The 21,021-nt window shown below is 39.1% G+C and overlaps 1 protein-coding gene across 1 annotated transcript in view; it reads left to right on the top strand.

Moving 5' to 3' along the window:
- The window catches only part of MPPED2 (metallophosphoesterase domain containing 2), an 84,598-nt gene that overhangs the window by 40,530 nt on the left and 23,047 nt on the right, over positions 1 to 21,021 (top strand). Inside the window, exon 3 of the mRNA XM_079309438.1 lies at positions 4,231 to 4,456. Coding sequence (XP_079165564.1) covers positions 4,231 to 4,456 — 226 coding nt within the window. The remainder of the gene's footprint in view (positions 1 to 4,230; positions 4,457 to 21,021) is intronic.

Below are 21,021 nucleotides of genomic sequence, written 5' to 3'. Positions count from 1 at the left end.
TTATCACAGGAATTCCAGGGTCTCAGCCTTTGCTTCTCCCTGTGCTGGATCTGATGTTTTCTTTGCATAAAGGCAAAACAGTCACACTTTCATTCATCCTCTCTTCTTGCTCTGTTGCCCCTGTGTGTTTTGCCTTTGTTTTTTCTTCTCCAAAACTGGAGGGGAAAAAAAAAAAAAAAAGAGGCATCTGAACTGATGATGGAATACTTTTCACTGAGATATCTTACACCTCAGTTTTAGAAGCATGCTCTGTTTCTGTGCACGTTCTGTTTCTTATTTTTTTTTGTTTGTTTTTAATTGTTTATTGTGTAGGTTTCTACAGATACAGGGAGCTAAACTGCATAGAAATTCATGTGTTTTCAGCTGGTTGATACCAGCTTGAGCTGTTCCATTGAGGATGTGTGTAAGGCTGACTTGATTAAACAGCCAAAATATTCTTATAGTCAGCTGGTCAGTCTCATCTTAGAAAAGATGTTGGTTTTTTTTTACTCAGTTTTGGATCTCAGTACCTGAAGTGAGTTGTTGGTGGGATAGGCACAGCTTATCCTGTGGAAGCTCAAGCATAAATGCACTTAAGCAGTCTAACTACTTATTGCTGCTGAACGAGAAATAGCAGCCTTGGAGATATTCTGTCTTTGTTTTAAATAGCTGAAAGGAGCCTCTGTGTGTTGAGACTGTGCTGTAAATGCTGTGAAGAGAGAGTGGCCATGTTCCTGTGGAGTTTTCCATGGAAAGCCTCTTTAGGAAGAGCTGCAGAGCTGCTGGCCAGTGCTGGGATGTGCTGGCTGCTCTCAGCAGCTGTAGCTGTGGGCACTGGAAATCTGTAGGATCTGCTCCTTCTCTGTTTATCCCTAGATGGAGTTGGTTGTAGGGGAATGCTCCTTGCTCCAATTTTGCACTTTTGGTGCACACACAATATACAGTAAATCTGAGATGCTTCAGTTGCACGCACATCTCTTTCTTGTACACTTTTCCCCTCTTTATGAGGGGACTGAGATTTATACTTCAAGGCTTCTCAGCCTATTTCTCAGCATATGGCTGAAGGGTTTATGAGGCTATGAAACAGGCATGGAAAAAGCTTCATGTTTCATGCAAGTGTTGTGTGGTTTGAATAGTTAATGCATGCATCTGCATATTCAGAGCTCTGCATCAAAAGCACTTGCATATCATTTGTGTGTAAATACAGCTTTATACCACTGCATAGACAGCTAGTGTTACATTATTTCTCATTCCCCTACTTCCCTGTGGGGTTTGCAGGTAACAGTAGTCGAAAAATAATGTGATTTTCTGTTTTTGTAGGGACTCAGCAGTTAATGTTCACTGCCAGGCAGACTCCTTTTCATGTCTGGCAGCTCTGTAGAGCTTGGGCTGTGTGACTAAACTGTGCTCATATGAAAGATTGTTATGAAAATGGGAATGGTTGTTCAACAGATTTAGGCTTTCCTGGGATCCAAGTGCTTAAGGTGAACTTAAAGAATCCTTGTGTTGGCAGGGAGTTGTAGTGGCACAGCAGTAAAGATGAACCCCTGGGGGACAAAAGGACTTGGGACTGCCTGGGGGTTGTTGACTTGTTAGACCAGAAGTCACAGAAATTTTCTGAGACTCCCAGATCAATGCATTTACTGTAAACAATTCCATTTTCACAAGTCATTCAGAGATAACCATTTTTGCCTTAATTTGAGCAAGAGTGGTATTGACCTTTTGGCTTCCAGAAGAGAACAACTTGTATAATTGCAGGATTTTCTTGATCAGTGATTACATTGTGCCTTTGCTTGCACTGGTGAGTAGATGTTGAAAAACATCTTAACCAAAAAAAAATAGATATTTTGAAGATACACATATGCACACCCTTTGTGTGTGTGTATATACACATAAATTTGGGGTTCAGATACTCCAGTATAAGTGACTACTTATACTGTACACCTGTTAAGCATTGAAGTATTTTAAATAAACTCAGTTATTATGCTGTGAGTTAATAATTGGGGTTTCTGAAGTGCTCAGCCCAGCAAACAGATCACACTTTTTCTAGTTTGGAAAAAGATTCTTCTAATTGTTTTCCAGAGTCACAGTAAAAATTGGAATGAATGATATTCCTGATACATAATTCTGATAGTTAGGAAAGCAGATGAATAAAGACCAAATACTAACAAAGATTTAGTGAAGGAAAATGAGGAAAAACCTTTCAACCTGTGTGTTGTGCTGCACAGGCAGCACTGATGCAGATACACAGGGATTAATCTGGTCAAGATAAAACTAAATTACCATGGAGGAGGAGACCTTTGGGCTATCAAAATAAATGAAAGTGTAAAACTTGGACATGTATCAAGTAAGATGAAGAGTTTTCTGTGTTAAAACAGGCAAATATTGATAATTTAGCAGAAACCTTAACATCTCCATGCTACTTCTCTGAGAATATTGTTGCACCTTGTTTTGGGGGATTGGTGGTTATGACAAGTGTATCAAATTTCATGTTGCTGATATCTTTTATGTTTCCTGGGAGAAGAGAAAATAGCAATTTTATCTTGTGCCCAGGAGTCACAGAGAGCAGGAATTGTAGGTACATGCCACACAGAGTTTTTAAATTAAAATGCATTGCAGAGCAGCACGTAGTAAAGATGGGGAAGGGGAGGAAAGTGGGAAAGGATTGAGTCAAAAACTGTAGAGGAGCATTTATTGCATCTCCTGAGCTTTTATTCTAAAAAATCTATTTTTATTCTATTATTTATACAATAATTTTATAGAATTATTTTATACAATTCTATTTTATTCTGCAGCACCACAGAGAGTTATGAATATGTACAAGCTGTATTTTGTTCAGATGTGAGGTGTCTATGAAAAACATATTCTGCTTGTTTTTTTCAAGGCTTTTGTAGCTTTTTTGGGTTTCTACCCAGAATGAATTAATTTTGCACACATACCTTGTATAATTCCTGTTTCTGTGCTGTAAATATTGAAAGAACAGAGGGGTTTGACTGGTTCCCCTGTAAGTCTTGTTTAGGGGAAAAGTTAATCTTGTTGTATATACTTACAGCTTTAGTCTGAAACTTACTTTAAAAAAGAACCCAAACAGTTTCAAAAGTTGAAAGAGAAGTTTTAAACCAGCAAAGCCACTTCTGTTTAGGAGAACTGTTCTCACAAGAAATGTGTAACATCTGATTCTGTCTGCCCTGGGACAAGGGTTGTGAGTTCCACAACTGGAAGATGAACCCAAAGATTTCATTTTGCTGCCTTTGTGAAAAAGACAAAGATAAACTGCAGAAAAATCCCCATTTCTAAAAGATGATTAGTAATAAACAGCAAAATTCAGGATAAGGTATGAGACTAAGGAATCAGGCTTATTGTGAGGGCAGTAGCAGTTAGCTCTGATGCAATCTTAATTGTGATTTTTGGCAAGTCACAGTGGGACAGATTTTGTAAAGGAGTCTAACTTCTGTGAAGACACCACACTATGGGACTGTATTTTTCAGGGAGCTCAGCACCCAGTATGTTTATTTGGAGGATCTGGCACTGATTGCTGGTACCAAGTGCTTGAAAATCTGTTGTGAACTCCAAAAATCTGGCTCTGTGAGCATGATCCATGCCTCCTTCCAAACAATGGTATTAATTCCCCTGAATTGAGGGGAGCAAACATGTAATTCTTTACTTCTGACTCTGATGGTAAATGAATTAACCAGATTTTCCTTTTCCTAGTTTGTCTTATATGGCTGAGTTTTTGTGATTGCTTCTACTTGTGTGCTTCTTACAAGAAATGAGATACTGCCATGAACATAGTAACAGAAATAATAATAATAACAATAGTATAATAATAATAATATAAAAGTATGTTGCAAATGAATTGAAGCTTTGGGGAATAGACTAGGTCTTGAATAAACACCACTGGAATACAAATTAATGCAAACAGCACCATAATGTAAAGACCTAGAGCCCCAGTGTCTGCTTTGGTGCTGCCAGCACACATCTGGCAGGGATTCTTCAGTCTCTGCTCACCTCTGGACACCCTGCAGCTCCCCAGGCAATCTCACTGGCCTGTTTGCTGGTGGTGCTGGGGTCTCAGCACAGGCTCCTGCTGTGCCATGGCTTTGTGTGCTGCCCCTGTGCATTTGGAGGAGCAGCATCACTGTCTGGGGGTTCCACCCTGTCACTGCTAGCTGTCTGCTTGTTGTGCCAGCATCTCTGCTGTGGGAGGAAATGTGCTAATTAAGTCCTCTTTTTTTTTTTTTGTTATTTCAGGAAACCTACCATATGAATATAAAATAGTGATTGCTGGGAATCATGAACTGACATTTGATAAGGAATTCATGGCAGACCTTGTTAAACAAGATTACTACCGCTTTCCCTCTGTGTCCAAATTGAAACCAGAGGACTTTGACAATGTTCAGTCACTGCTGACAAATAGTATTTACTTACAAGATTCAGAGGTAACAGTTAAAGGATTCCGAATATATGGTGCCCCGTGGTAAGTCTCAATTTAAACTTTCTTTGCTGTTTATTTCTTGGACCTCAGCAGGAATCATTCCTGCTCCATGCATGAAGCTGCTTTGTTGCTTTTTGTTGCTTTTTGCCCTGCAGAACAGTGTCAGTCTTAGCTGTAACCATTCTGAAACAGTTGCTTTCCTTTTCTTTTCTTTTCTTTTTGGATAATCTCTGTATTGCCATGTGTGTGAAGACAAAAGGAACTGTAACTATTTCTATTCTTCACTTAAACTGTGCAGTCAATACTGACTCTGTGCTTGTGGATTAACTGTGGTGGCATTTTGGGATGTATTAGGGAAACTCCATTACCTGCTATACTGTTGAGCTATTTATATCTGCTGTGCTAATAGATTAGTGTGGTGGCATTTAACACCCACACAGCATAAGGGCACAGGGCAGCAGGTGCTTTAAGCCTTATTTTTGATCACTTCTAAGCATTGTTTTCTTTTGCTTGCAAAGTTCTGATAAAATTTCAAAGCAGTTTTGGTCTCATTCCACCCATGTGTCAAACATGTCATGCAGGAAAGATTGCTGCCCAGTTTTGTGCTAAGGAGATTCTTCCTTGTTTTTTCTACATGTCATTTAATTGTGATTCCTGACATCTTTCTGTGGAGCCTTGGGTAGCACTTGTTCTAAATTCTCCTGCTGAGAACAGCCACAATCCTTTCAGGCTTTACCAGAGACCTGAACTTGAGTGATGGTGATAATCATTCTGCTGCTTGGCATTCTCAATTGTCAGCACAAGTACTGAGATGCTAATTTATGCACACCTATAAGAAGGGCTTATTATAAGCTTACAACTTATTTTTGATGTCAGGCTTGCTTTAAAGGTGAAAGTGGGAGAGGAAGGAGGGATGACAGGGGTTGAGCCAGGAAATGGGACAAGCCCATACATGCATTAGGAATTTTCCTCTTCATCTCAGCTTTGTTGTCTTGGCCTGCAGACTTTGGTGATTAGTGTGACACCACACATGCTGATGCTTCTGACAATGCTTTTTCCTGGTCATATTGTATGCATTAGTGCTGGCTAGAAAACTGGGATCTAGCTCTGTATCTCACATTCTTGACTTGAGCTACTAATCTTTTAATTTAAGTCATAGCCTTTAGCTACTAGTTTAAATCAGCCCATCATTGCTTAGCTTAAAAAAAAAAAAAAAAAAAAAAAAGTAATGCTCTAAATCCTGCCATATCAGCAAATTGGGAAAGATGATCTTAATTCAGGTTGGGAATTGTCTCCTTGAGACATTTCAAAGTAATTTTTTTGTAATAGCAGCACAGAAGGCAGGGCACAGAGGGGCTTGGTAGTGAGGTGGGTTTGGGGTTTGCTGCCAAGGCTGAGGTTGTGTTCAGCTCCTTTTGTAGGTGTGCATCAGATCTGGAGGGCCCCTGCAGGAATCCAGTGATTAGGAAGTGTAGGCATATTTCCAAATTTATTTGGATCAGATTTACCTGATCAACTCAGCTTCCTGCTGGAGAGACCTGGAGAGCACAGAATCCAAGTCTGGAGGGGAGTGAGTTTGGTTTTCTCAAAGGGAGAACCCTGTAGCATTTACATTTTTATGTTCTGGCAATATATAATATTCTTTTTTCTCCTCTTTTCCTTCCCAAACCTACAATGGAAATCTGTCATTCTTTTATGTCCAGCTGCATTTCTAAGTTCTTTCAATTTGCAGGTGTTCACATGGATTTTGGAATGTTTGCTCTGGAATATTAAGGGACATCACATCAAGTCACTGAGTTGTCTTAGCTGTAAAAAGTGAATGGCACCTGTACCCTGACCTAGTCAGGGCAGACAAACCTGAATTAATCTTTCCTATAATCCATTGATAACTGGATTTTTCTGATTAGTGATGCATGATAAATGGAGCCAGATTGTTAGAAATTGACACTGAGCTCGAGCCAAGTGTGGACTTCTCTCTTTTGAATGATGCTTCATTTGTGTTTAGCTGTGAAAAATTGTCAAATCATGTTTTGAGCAACTGCTGGTGTGGAGTTGAGGATCCCATTTTCAATACAAATTTTAGGTCAATCAGTCAGTCTGTGTTGAGAGCAGAAATGTGGTATTGTCCTTATTTTTTTTTTTTTGTATTTTAGCCTGTCTTTCAGAGGAAGGAAAAGTCCCATCAGATATTAGAAAAATCTGCTCTAATTTTGTTCTGTGCCTGGAAACTAAGACAGAATGATAAGACAAGCATTTTACCACTTCTCAAATTTTTATCCTCTCTCCCCTCCAATCACATCTTGCTCTATTCCTATAAATCTTCAGATTGCCCCAGAGGAAGAGAATTTGTGGGGTTTTGTATGTATTTATGGCCTCCTTACCCCAATTAGTTCTGTCACAGAAATGGAACACTGGTCATTAACCCAGGAGGTGTGCCAACCCTAACATAAGATAAGTTGGCACTTTCAATTTATGTGCAGTTTTATAAGTATTTCCAGAGAGGGGGAAAAAAAAAATCTCATTTGCTGATAAAGCTACTGGTTTTAATTTAAAAAAGAGGGATCAAACCAAGAATAACAGATGTGATTCTGGAGGTTTCAGCCTGTCAGGGGTTTCTAAGAAGTAATTGCCAGAGTACTGGGAAGGCTGGCTATAAGTCATCTATCTAGAAAATGTAAATTGCCAACTCAGTGTAAATACAGAAAAGAAATATCAGTTCATATTCATTACGTGTTATTACTCATGGTACATCTAAAAGCTTTCTAAAGACCAAAGAGAATTCAAGTAGTGCCTCCTAACTTACAATTTAGCAGAATTTGTGAGGAAAAAAAATAACTTACAGTACATGGGAGCATTCATGTGTATTTGCAATTGGAATGTGTGGTGGTGCATAACAACAGCCTCTAAGGAGCAGAAAATTTGAATTTAGCCTGATGGCTCTGAGAGTATTAAATGGTATTAGCTGGAGGGAAGTTGAAAAGAAGAGTATCAGCCCCTAAAAGAGAAAAGTGCAAGGGTGGGACATAAATCACATTCAGAGCTGTGCTCATTTTCTGAGGTGAAGAATGTAACTGACATTTTCACACCTTAAATAGGAGATTCTTTGATGTACCTTGAAGGAATAAAATGGCTGAAGATTTTACCATTTGGTCTACAGATAACAATCCACAAAAACATTCCCCTCCTTTCTCTTCTTTCTGACTTTGCCCTATGAACCTGCCTTGTTTGGTAGGAAAATAATTGATAGTTTATGCAGGAAAAAAATCTGTAAGGTTCTAGTGAAAACATTTTCTCCTTGGGAAATTTGAGATTGAGGTTTCTTATTAAACAGGACAGAAAATAAAACCAGCGATGGATTTATGAATTTTTAAATCTTAAAACTCCCTGTGTGAAGTAAACATAAGCATAACTCATGCTGATGGATCTGTGAAAGGGTAAGGAGAGGCAGTCTGTTTTTACTGCAGCTTTGGCTGCTGAATATGCATAAGTGGATTAGTGTAAGTTTTGCTTAAATTCAAATGTTATTTTAAAATATGTGTGTTTTTTTAAAATTATATTTGAAATTGTTCATCCATGCTAAGGGCTGAATTTACCCTAGTATGCTGTAGACATTTGGATACAAATATTCTCACAATGTGTGTTTTCTAATGAAGCTTTAAAAGCATTCAAACCACCAGAGAACTGCAGTTAACTGGAGCCAGAATTTGTTTAAACCACATTTTGACAGAAACAATTGTTCAGGGAGAATATTTTTCACCGTTTTATTTTGTTCTGCTGATCAACTCCATAGGTAAATTTTGTGGTTTTTTGCTTGGTTGAAAGAGAAAAGTAGCTGGGAAGAAAAAGTATTCTGATGTACTTTATTTTGTGTGCATTGAAATTTGTGATTTTATGAATAATGAGGCAATAGGCTTGTTTATGGATTTTAAATTCTTTTCTGCATAAAAATTTCACCAAAAATGTCAAAAGCTGTAAGTGTAAACTAATCTAACAAAGCAATCCTTTACATTATTTTCAGCTATGAATGTGTGTCAGCAAATTCCAGTCATAGCTAACAGAATGAGAAGTAAAGCTGGAGATCTGGGACTTTCAGCCTATGTATTTGTTTAGATAACTGGAGATATATGTACCTTTTTGAAGGAAGAAATGTGTGGTGTAAAAGCTAAATCAGTATAAATCAGTATGTGTTCATGGTTAACAGAATCAGCTTTATGGGGATAACTCAAAAGCACCACGAACCTGCAAGATGACAATCAATTATTTAAATAACGACTGAAATCTGTGATTTGCATCATTGTGATGAAAATTAATGCATCCTGAATGAAGCTGGGAATAAAGCTCTTCCCTCCTGACAGGAACAGCAGCATTGTTCAGCAATATCCTGCACGTTTGTCAAGTTGTAGCTTGTTCAGTCTCAAGAACAGAAGCACAAAGCTGGCCTCCCAGTTGCTTTTAATGAATACTAGTGGGTTTTTCCTATGTCCAAGAATTTGATCTGTAGGGTGATCCAGAGGTCAAGAACAAACAGCTCACTATCACTCACGTCTCTGGAGCCAAGGCTTTCATTTGCTTTTTTTAGTAACTCTAGAGGAAGTGCCGAAACTCTTTTTCAGAAGCAAAGTTTTAATTGGCATAGATAATGCAGCCTTAAGAATGTGGAGACAGGTTCAGCCATCTCCTTTAAAAATAATGTTTTCTGAAATATTTTCCTTTTCTTTTTAGCCCAGTGTAAAATTTGGGGTTTCATCAAATGATTTTGCATCAGTTTAAAATTATTTCTCTTACTCTGTTTCTGTCTCTGCTTCATTTGCAATATTTTAGTACAAGCAACTCTAAGTTAGTTCTTCTGCCTTGTTCTGATCAGTGTTTTCAGACTCTCTGTTTATCCTGTCAGAAAAGTGTCAGAGGGTTTTTTTTCCTTTCCAATTATAAGTTTTGTAATGCATCATGGGTTTTGCTGACAGTCTTCAAGTTCTTGAAATAGCAAGCAAATTAACAGCAGATATTGAGCGTGAGGACTGGAAAACCAATTGGCAACTCACATGATGGGATTCAGATATACTGATGGGTTGGAATGGATCTCATTTCTTTTATTTTCATGGTTTTAGTTGGCAATTAGCTGGTGTCTGAAAAAAGGAGAGATAGAAATTGGGCTATTCAGCAATAAAGTTCTTTGCAATTTAGTGGTGAGGAAACCAGGGGAGACTGGATAAGGCTGTGTGTGTTGCACCAGTTTTTCAGGAATTCTGGTGTTTATGCAGCAGAAGTCAGCAACTGATAAAATTATTGGCAAAGACAGAAGTCTCCTGTCTGTATGTTAAACAAACACACCCCACTGCAGCGTAGTTGTGTTTAAAGGTGCAGGCTTCTGTTTCATTTTTCTTGGCATTTGTCCTCCAGGTCTCTCAGTTTATGAATTCCCCCTGGTCTGGAATTGCAGCCGTCTGTTTACATTTTTTGCCTTGTTGGGAATGTAGCTGATTTTTCTTTGGTCTCCTTGATACCAGATTCACTTCCAAGTAAAAAAAGTTGTCCTGTTTACTTTTTAAAGGCTTTCTTTTTTTTTTTTTTTTTTTTTTTTTTTTTTTAAATAAAGACTGGGATGCTTGTTATTTTAAATACACTCACTCCCAAGTAAGTTTAGTACCGTGATGCAAACCTGGTCTATTTAATTCTTTGGAAAGCTCTGCTTCATGGCACTGGGGCAGATAGTGAAGTTTACATCTTTTCTTCAGGCTTGACTTCAGCAGGAATAAGAACTTTAGAGTATTCATTGCTAGTGTTAACAAATAAACTGTACCTATTTGTGAGTGGAACTCTAGCCACTTAAATTCTAGCTCTTTTGAATCTTTCCTGGTGTGGGAACAGGGATTTGAATTCTTCCACATCATACAAACAAATGATTGTGGAAATCTGCTCTGAGTCTCTAATTCTTGCTCCATTTTCCTGTAGTTCAGCTTTTTGCTGTGCAAAAAGGCAGAGAGCCAGAATGAGCATGAGCTGTGGTATTAGGTGCTGATTATTTATGGTGGCCTCCTCATTTGTAGGTTAAAGTGTGGTTTGCTCAACAAAAAGGACATTTTGATGGACAAGTGGTGCTTATACCTGTAGTTTTGCTTTGGTTGGTGTGTTTTTACCTGCCAGGAACAAGCAGTTTGCTTTCCTTTAGGTGGACACTAGAATAACAGAGTGGTCACTGTGGCATTTATGTGCAAGGGGCAGGATGAAAGCATTCACACCCACTAAGGAGTGAAGAGCAGGAAACTACAGAATACTACAAAACTCCTGATGTTTTTAATTCTGCAGCATCAGACTTTGTCTTGGGAGGGGGTTTGAGGCTCCTTAAAGAATGGGAGCTGGGAAAGAGGAATGAAGGCAAGAGTTAACCCAAATCTGAGGCTGTTCTGTGCAGTGTGTTGATGCTTGCTTGAATAAATCCTCCTGTGCAGCTTCTGCTCTTCAGGACTCCTGCTTTTCCATTTCCTTTCACCTGCACATGCACCATACTTCTTTGTGGTGGTCTGGTACAGAAGGGAAGAAAGACAAAGCTGAAAATACCATGCTGTTAAGGTTAACTGAAAAATTACTTAGCTCTGGGACAGCCACCTTTGCAGTAGGAGAGTGGAGAAGTAAGAGAGGGGCTTCAGCTTTGACAAGCTGACATCAGAATGAATTTTGCATTGCGTGGTGCTCTTCAAGCCTCATTACTTTAATTGCTTCATTTCCCCTATGCCCTGAGCAAGAAGAATTAGGGAGCAGGTGGATGCTTTGAGTGACAGGCAGAGAAACCTGTTGGAGGCTGTGTGGGTGAGTGCAGTCAGGGTCAGGCTGCTTGGAGGATGGCATGGAAGGGTTCAGGGCTGTCTGGCAGAGCTGGTGAGCCAGAGGAGCCAGGATTGCACTGAGGAACTGGGTGGGATACCAAGACTTTGCTGTAGGGCAGGGAGGTCAGGCATGGGCTGTGTCTGTGGAAGGGTGTAAAGGTTTTGAAAGCAAAACCAGTGAGAGACTCCAAGTCAGAAATACAATTTAATAGGTAAAAAGAGAGAAAAAAAATACATGCAATAGTAGAAAAGGAGTCAGAATACAACATGACACCCCGCTAGTCAGGGTGGTGGCAGCAGTCCAGTTGAAGTACTCCTGTTGAAGCAGTGATCCTGTGGAAAGGTCTGGTAGCTCTTGTCCTCTGGAAACCAGAGGGTAATGCCTGCTTTGGTGTTCCAAATCTCAGTTTTTCTCTGGGTAGGAAAGGCTTGGCTCCTCCCCTGGCTGGACCATCTCCCAGTGGGATGATGGAATTTTATCAGTCATGCACTGGGACTCACTGGCCATGAACAGGAGATATCTCCTGGAGGGAGGATGGGCTGTGGGAAGATAAAGATGATTGCCCAACTGGTTTAAAGATGGCCCATTAGCAGAGGATATCTCCACAGAGTTAAGAATCACTGGTTTCAGCAGATGGGGATAGAATCCACACTCTTGGGCACATCTTTACACTGTAACCCAGGACAAAGGGCAGGGCCATCCAGTTTGTGTTGCGTCTGGCTGAGCTGGAGCTCATTTCCTCCCAGTGCTGTGCTCTGCACTGGGAGCTGGAAAGGTGTTGGTAACACACCTGTGTTTGGGCTACAGCATCAGCATTGATTGTTTTCTCCAACATCCCTCCCCTCCATCAGTAGGCAAGATTTTGGAAAGGGACACAGCTGGGACAGCTGAGCCACACTGGCCAAAGCAATATGCCATACCATATATCAGCTCAGATATAAAAACAAAGGAAAGTGGGGGGATGATGTTTGATATTTACAAACACGCCCTGTGATGGAGCCCAGCTTCCTGGGAAGTGAAATCAATGAAATTAAGATGGAGGAGGTGACAGGGAAGAAGAAGGTGGTTGGGGTATGTGAAACAGATGCAATCTACAAGTGATTTGTTTCACAGTTCATCTATTCAGGAAAAATAGGAAAAAACGTGGAAGAATTATCACCAACAATAAAGCTCACATGGTGTGATGGTGAATAGAAATGGGGAAGCAATTATTTTTTATTTTCTTTAAATCCAAAAGTAAGTAAAAAAGTAAGTGCCTAGATTTTGTTAGCTCCCAGTGAAGGGTAAGATTTCTCATTACTGTCTTGTAGATGATTTGGGTCATATTTATCTAATACTCATTGATCAGAATGCTAACTTTACCCTGACATGTGTATAAAATGCTTAAAGTAATTTACAGAAGCTGTGAAATAAAGCAAAAATTGCACATGCACTTTAAGTAAGAGACCACTGATTGTGAATCTGAGCATAGACATAAAGGTCAAGAGTGACAACTACATTCATCAGATTTTCATGAGAATCTGTTCAGTAGAATAGATCTGGCACCTTATTTCAGAAGTGGTCAACACTCATGGATTCAGCTGAAAATCAATGAGACCCATGGGTATTTATATCCACCTCTAAAACATTTATGTGCTGGTCTATATTATATAATTATAATATATTATATATTATAGATAATATATATATATAAAAATAATATCTATTATTTTGTATCTGCAGATCTGCCACCCTGTCTGTCCTCTCCTCCTGGAGAACTTTCACCTTCACTTTTGCTGCTTTGGCTGCATTTGTAGGGTGGGTAGAGCTAGCAGGAAGGAAGGTTGTGGGGTCTGGTTCTTCAGAAAGCCAGTTTATTTGTGTTCTATAGAAATCAATGTGTCTCAATGACAAAAGCAGATACATGCAGCTGCTAACTGTAATAATTTTCCTGAGTCAGGTTTATTGGTTTGTACTTTGAGAGGATACTTATGGTTGTGTATTGCCTCCAATTTTATATAAGTAATATATAAAGTAAGCTTTATGTAAGAAGCAAGGCTGTCTTTTGGTCTCCTTTTCCTGGCACTGAATTTCAAAAACTGGGAATGTAATACATTTCAAGAAAGGTGTTCTCTTTAACACTTTTCTTGGAGTTCCATCTGGGCTGCTTGGGACACCTCCATGACCTGCACTAAAGAAAAGGGAGAAAGGCAACCTGAGATGCTAGTCTGAAAGCTGTAGAACTGTTCCCTTTTAATTAGGAATGCCCTGAAACATTGTAATCTTGAGTTATGGCTACCTGAATTTGGGTTTTTTCAGTTTTTAGTAAGTTTGGCTCCTTCTTCTGTTTATGACTATAACATAAGTTTTGCCAATTTTAAGAAGATTGTCTTCCACTGCCTAACCTGCAGATCTTTTTTTGTAAACTCCTAGATTTATTGGGTTCATAGCTTATATTGGTGCATAGATAGAGGTGGAACATTTGGAAAATGACAGAATAAACCAAGTATAGATCTCTCTGCACAGCTCCTTGGGGGCCAGATGGGGTATGTGGCATCTCTGCTGGGCTGTAGCAGCTGGTCCCATATTGCAGGGTTTGTGTAACAGTCTGTGTGCCAGTATTGTGTTTCTGATCCACATATGTACATCTGAAAAGTAGAGTTGCTACAAACTTCAGAATCACCTGATATCAACCTAGAAATTCAAGTGACCCTGAAAGAGTGGGATGAAGGTGTGACTTATTTCAGAGAAGTATTTTGTTGTTTGGTGCATTCTGGGGATAGAATATTCAGATGCACAGACTGATGGTTCACCTGGAAATGAGCTGTTCTAGCACACAACAGTGAGACCTAGCTGCAAGGATGTGCCTTCAGCTGATAATTACTAGCAGTCAGTCTGCCTAGAATATACACCTTTTCTTATTTATATTCCAGTCCTGTAACCTTCCCTATTCTCTTGTGCCTTTGTTCTATTAATCTACAAAACAGGGCTTGACTTGTGATTAGTCCTCAGAGGTTGTTTCTATTAATCAGGCTGCAAAACAGGTCTGCTTGGATGTTCTGCTGCAGGTGCTTAATGTGCTTTCCTCATCAGCCCACAGCACAGGGCTGCTGGGCTTGTCTTCAATGGCAGGGAAATCACTGATGTGACTGCTGCACTTTCTTTGTTTTTACATCTTGATTTTGTTGCTTTAGGAGGGGGAGAATAGAGGGAAGTAATTGCAGTGCTGTAGAAAATTGCAGAGGGACATTTGTGGCATGTTGCAGGACACAGCAGAACCACTGGTTACCTGAGTTTTGAATGTGAAGAACTTGCCCAGTTTTAAGTGTTAGGTTTAAAATTCAAGCTTTGCTCACAGTTAGCTAAGTTCTAAATTCTTTGTAGAATTTGAGGGATAAGTTTATCCCCTTAACATTCAGAGGGTCATTTAAGAGAGTGTGCATTTCTCTGCAATAGAGGTAGAATAGGTGGAAAGCCAAAGAGATTTTTTTGTGAAACATACATATATTTATATAAAATAATAGTGTGTGATCTTCTTTAATAGAAAAAAACCAGACAACCCCAAACTGAACTGTTTGTAACACCTCAATTATTAGAACTTACCATAAAATTTGAACAATAAACAGCATGTGTAGTGCTAAACTAACCTAGTTTCACTGTAGAAGAAACTACTAGCTATAAAAATGTAATGATTTATTCTTCTAATTAAATGCCTGTAGGAGGAAAGTACGTATTTTAAAATGTATCAGAAGAAACAAACCAGATCCCTAGTTATTTTATTCTATATTGTTCCTGTAGCTATTTCTACCTTTTTTTTTGCTTTTTCTTTCCCCCCCTTACCATTTCCCCAATTATCAGAGAAATCAGTCTTCCTGCATTGATTCGTTTTGACCAGAGTCTGGAAGGCACAGGGAATCAAATTAACTAATATTTTACTTTTGCATGTGATTAATGCTAATGCTTACAGAGAAGAAAATACTTTGCTGTGATTTAATTTTCATTCTCCAGTTGGATCCCAGTGATTTAATTTTGCAGAGGGTTGTCTCTCTGCTTATTGTCTCCTAAGGAATCATAGAAGTTAGAGATGGAAAAGACCTATTAAATCATTCTGCTATTGCAGGATTGTCTCCTACACTGTATTTTTGAATATCATGGCCAGTTTCAATGAATGAAGAAAAGCAGTTTATTCTTTTTGAGATTGTACCTCAGTGTAGTGAAGATGTTACTGATGGGAACTAATATTCTGCTTATATGTTTCCTATACTTATTTTTAAAAAAATGCAAATTGTGCCATGTGTGCTGACATGGGCCTAAATATTTCTTGTACCCTTCATGATGTTACTTTTCTTGCAGGAAGTCCAGCCTTGCATCACACTATAATGTCATGGTACAACCATAATTTTATTCTTTTCCCCATTCATGTTGCAAGCCCATGCATAATTTGCTGTCAGCTGCTGCCCCTGAGTCTTTTCTTTTATCTCAACAGGTTTGGGTTTCTTCCTCTCCCTGCTTATTTGTGGTTTTCAATTTTCTTCAGATGTATTAGCCTGCATTTTTTTTTTTTTTTTTCAGAAGGAATCCCCTTTTCTTACTTATCTCAGTGTTTGTAACCTCCTTTGGCATAATTTCTTTTCCCACTGTCATGTTTATAACACTTCTCACTATATTGAAATCTGTGAATTTAATTAATGCACTGTTTACCCGTTCTTCCAGATCATTAATAAAGATGTTAAATAAAACTGATCCTAATACCAATCCCTGTGGCAATCTGCTAGCACCTCCCTCGTGCTGCTGCAATCTCTTTATTTATAGCCCTTTAGCCACTATTCAGCCATGTGATAGTCCTCATAAGCAAGCCAATTTTAGGGTTTTGAAAAGGGATTGTGTCACATTTTGCCAAAGTCTGGGTTGATACAATCACTGCATTATTTTAATCTACTGACTTGGCTGAATTTAATATATGTACAAAAATTAAATGTAATGAAATAGAGCTGTGGTTTTGGAGCACTTTGGGATCTTGGCAGCTGAGTAGCTGTAATTCTCCTTTCTTAGAGCAATTACACCTCCTCCACCCCCACCCACCCCCCACCCCAGTTCACCATAATTTTATTCTGTGCTGCTTTTAGACTTACTAGGAGACAATCTCAGTATTGCTCTGTAATTCACAGTGTACTGAACAGAGCCATGTTCCTCACTGCTTCCCCAGGATTTTACTTTGAATACAAAACTACTATAGATGGAATTGTTCTCTTAGTATTTGAATTGTCTGCTGACAATTTGAATTGTCTATTGCTTGTTTGTCTGCAGTTGTCATGTTGTTATTTTTAATTTTTTTATATAATATATACATGTCTAGTTCAAATTTTATTTATGTGTTGCAAAAGCAATGGAAAACTCCTGTCTTAATTTTAAGTGCACACTTTCATCCTTGTGAAATTTGTAAGATTTATCTGTTTGCTTAAGTTCAACGTGGGTTAAGTGCTTTCTTGCTGTCCAGCTTGGGGTATGTATGATTTGTTTAATAGTGTACTGAATTTATATTTTGCTTAAATTTAAAGATATTTAAAGTGGAGCAGGAAACATTTTGCACTTCACAACTTCATTGTGTGCATCAGTAAAAACTTGAATAATGAGTTGTGCCACCCAGCAATTGAATTAAACCAATCTTGTGACATTTCACCCTCTCTTACTATATTTAGCTTGATTTTACAAGCTCTGTGCAAAACCCCATTTTCACTCTATAAACTGTAGTGTGGAGAACTTGTTTGTCCCACCTTGGTTGGAGTGGCATGCTCTGCCAATCACCACTGAATCATCATATCTGGGATAAGAAAAGGTGTTCAGATCTGGGTCACAGGCCTGATTTTAGGTCTGTGCTAATCCAGAGCTGTGCAGCAGCACAAGCCCAGAGCACTTGGCACTGCTGGCTGGGGCTGGGCAGCTCTGCAGTCTAACAAAGTCACAATGCTGACACCACTGACCACCTGGAGCCAGGATTTCTTCCTTTTCCCTGAGAGTGAGATGCTGCATTTAATAAATATAATGATTTTGATGTCACCCTGAGTGTGACAGTCACACTGAGTCTGAGCTCTGCCACATTACCCCTTAACACAATTTCCTCCCAGGCAGCTGGGACTCTGTTTCATTCTCCAGAGTACATTTAGGAAGTGCATGCTCCAGATTTTGAACTGGCCAAGTTTATCCTGGGTTTATCCTTTGCACCTTGCTGCTGCAGTGCTCTGGTTTGGGGTTCAGGGGCTTGGTGGAGTTCTGGTGTCAGGTACACAAAAATAGGATTTACTGTCTGGTTGAATGATGACTTGGGAAGTGCCAAGTATTGTTGTTAAACTTATTTTCAGCAAGGTGATTCAGCAAATGCAATTCTTTCCTCCTTGAATGATCTCAGAGGAGCCAGAGGGAGTGTTTGCCCCCTTGGAGCCTGTGTGCTTGCTGGGGTCCTGGGCTGGATCTCTGCACTGGGAAGCTGAGGAGGTGTCTGGTTTTTGCAGGATAAGAAGGGGGTGTTTGAGATACTGTTGAAGTGGGATGGAGAGCTGAAGTGGGAGCTGATAATGTGTGATTTCAGGGCACTTGAAGCCATCTCCTCCAAAAGAGGAAAGTTAATAAAAACTGTGCTCTGAGTTTACTTCCTGAAATTCCTTTGGGTGGTAAATGCATCACTCGTTAAGAATGAGTTTATTAAGAAAGATTGGAAAAATGGAGTCAGGGAAAGGCACCTGACACAGAAATACTGTGCTCTCCTGTTGCTGTCCAACCCAGCAATGCTGTGCCCTTCCTGCAGAAACTCTTCCCTGACTGACTGCTGAAAACTTCTCCCAAGGCAGAGATGGGTTGACAAAGACATGGACAATCCCAGCCTTCCTCTCACCATCCTGAGCTCCAGTCCCAGCCCATTTTTCCCCACAAAGCTGCTATGATGTTTTGTATTTTTAAAATACACCCACCTTGGCACTGATTATCTATGGGGAGGATATTGAGACTTCAAAGGAATTTAGGGTGGGCTACACCTGTGGGAAGAAATGCACCTTTGTGCCTCACAAAATAATACAAATATTCATTCCTACCTACTAATAACCACCTCCTGCTCTTTATTTAAAGTCAGACTAAGAGTGGAAGATTCAATCTTCAATGAAAGGCACTTAGCAGGTATTTGAGCAAGTCCTGCAGTCCAGGCTCTGAAAACTGACCCTGCTTCTTACCTTCTATCAAAAGCCCTGTTGAAATGTAGGGGCTGTTATTGTATATTTATTCAGGCATCAATCACAATCAAGCCTCCTGCTAGTTCATCTGTAAGGGCATTGTAATCCTATTTTTATCAGTTCCTTCCTGTACAACAGACAGTTAAAATAGCTTGAGTAGGGGTCACAAATATCTTAATGGGTTCTGTTCCCAGAGGTATCAGTGACCAGAGGAAGAGTTTTGCTGAAATTTCTTCCTGAGCTGATAAGGTGGATAAACAGAGCTGGGGCAGCTCTGCAGAGAGCATTGCTGAGAGAAAAAGCTCAGGAGCAGATAGAAATAAATGCTGCTCTTTGGGAAATGTCAAACATTCATAGTTTTGCTCTTCTTGTATATACACTTAAAAATTTTGCTTATTATAAAGTGATGAATTATGCTTTTTAATCTCATTCTTTTCATGGATTCCAGCTTTCTTTTGATGCAAATTATTAGAATTAATTTATAAATGAACACAGAGAATGTTTTAAAAAGCATTCTCTTACCAGAATGAAACTAGTTTAGGATTTGTAAATGCATAAGGAAAAAGTTTATTACAGCAAATTTTATCTTATAAAATATTGCCTTTGTCTCAGCTTTTTAAACTAATCTATTGTTCCTGGTCAAGCCAGTCTTTAGAGATTAGAGAGATAATGGACATAGTGTTTTGTACTTAGATTTTATTCATAAATTGTAGGTGGTGCTTTTCCTTTTCTGATTCCCAGGTTTTGGGGGGATTTTCCTTTTTGTTTTAATCAAGTGTAAGTATGTACTACTTATATGAACCAAAATAAAAAATGTATTATTTTCTAGAAAAGCAGAAATGAATCCTGCAAAAATTTTTGCAGCAAACAGTAATTCTAAGAGTTTATTCAGAGAATTCTTTCAGTGAAGTGGCTTGGCTTTTAACTTAAGGAACAAATAAAAGTTGCTTATTTTTTTTTGATATTACTATATTATTGCAAGTGCAGACTTAATGTCTGTCACATCTTCAGGGTAAATGTTAAAAACAATTAACTGCCCAAAACAGCAATAATGTGCTTTATATAAACTAGAATTTGGTTTGTAATAACTCAGAATAATGGACTCAACGAGCTCAAAGGTCTTTTCCAATCTAGTTAATTCTGTGATTCTGTCACAGGCACTGCCCTTTCATACAGAAGCATCATGCTGAATTGTGCACTGAAAACCTTAGATAATCAGAATTTTGTAGCAGCTGACCTTACAACATGGTCAATTAAATCTTTCTGTCTGAGGTTAGGTCAAGAAGGAATTGTGCCCATTTGCAGTAATCTAGATTTTTCTTTTGTTGCTGGTCTTAACTATCCTTTCAAGGAGTATTAATCATTTCTGGAGGTGTGGCATGTAAGTTAATTTAAAAGTTGTTCTGACTTTTCTTTCTCTTCAAGTGACAAGAAGGTGAATATCAGTGTGAGCAAAGATGTTATTCCAGTTGGAATAAATAGTGGGGGTGGAGGGGGTTGTGACTTTCCTATCAGAGCTTTCACTTTGGTCCTAAGAATATTGCACTTTCTTCTCACCTCACTCTGGTGATTATATTTCAGGTGAATTCATTTTTACTTCAGCAAAAGCTGTCAAGAAAGAGCAAACTTTGCAAGGAGCAGAAACTGCTCATTTTGGTGTTCTGTCCCAGCAACTAGATTTTTTTTCCTAATGAAAAAAAACCAGTTATTCCTTAAAGGTGATTCCTTAAGCAGCACAGGGAGCTCTGAGCACAAGGTCTGTGCTGTGCTGCTGCTCTGTGGCTCCTGGCCCTGACTCTGTGCAGGGGGAAAGGCTCATGGTAAAACCCAGACTAAAACCTGCACACTGTGCTTGATTTCTCAGATATGCAGAAAGCAGGCAGATGAGTCCATCCTGCAAATTGTGGTATGGATAATTTCACTTGTTACAAGCATCCCCTGGATGATGTCAGAATCTGTGTGGAAACATGGGCTTGGGTCTCCTTCCACTCCCTTGCTCTGTTTCCACTATCCATTTGAAATTTTTAATGGGGATTTCATGTAAATAATAGGCAACATGCCACTAACCCTTTGTGTTAAATTTTACTAACTCTAGAATAGGCATTGCTTTGTAAGCAAAGTGGGCTCCAGCCCTTATTTCCACTGACTTCCACGAGCATCCTAGTCTTTCTGATTTCACCTTTATGGATTGCCAATGTTTTACTGCCATTGTCATTAATGAAATGTGTTTTGCAATAGCTCTGCAGTAAATGTCTTGCCAATATTCACCTCAATTAAATCCTGATTCACTCTAAATCACTGGGCAGACCTCTCCTCATTCTCAGTCTCTGTAAATGACTGTCAGATCTGGGATGAGAAGACAGAGGAACCTTTTTCCCCCCCTCCCCAGGATAAACAGGGAGACTGTTTTGATATATTTTGCAGTCAAGCAGAAGTTAAAACCTTGTATAAACCTTTCCTTGTGTGCCTGGTGTTCTCCAGCTGAAGAAAGCCATTGTGCCTGTAGAGGTTTTGGTAAACACATGCTTAAAGGTTAAATGGTAGATTATAAAACACAGAGAATGGCAAAGTGTATTTACCCAT

This window comes from Erithacus rubecula, assembly GCF_903797595.1.
Source record: "Erithacus rubecula genome assembly, chromosome: 6".
Lineage (NCBI taxonomy): Eukaryota > Metazoa > Chordata > Aves > Passeriformes > Muscicapidae > Erithacus > Erithacus rubecula.
This window is presented reverse-complemented; position numbering and strand designations above follow the sequence as displayed.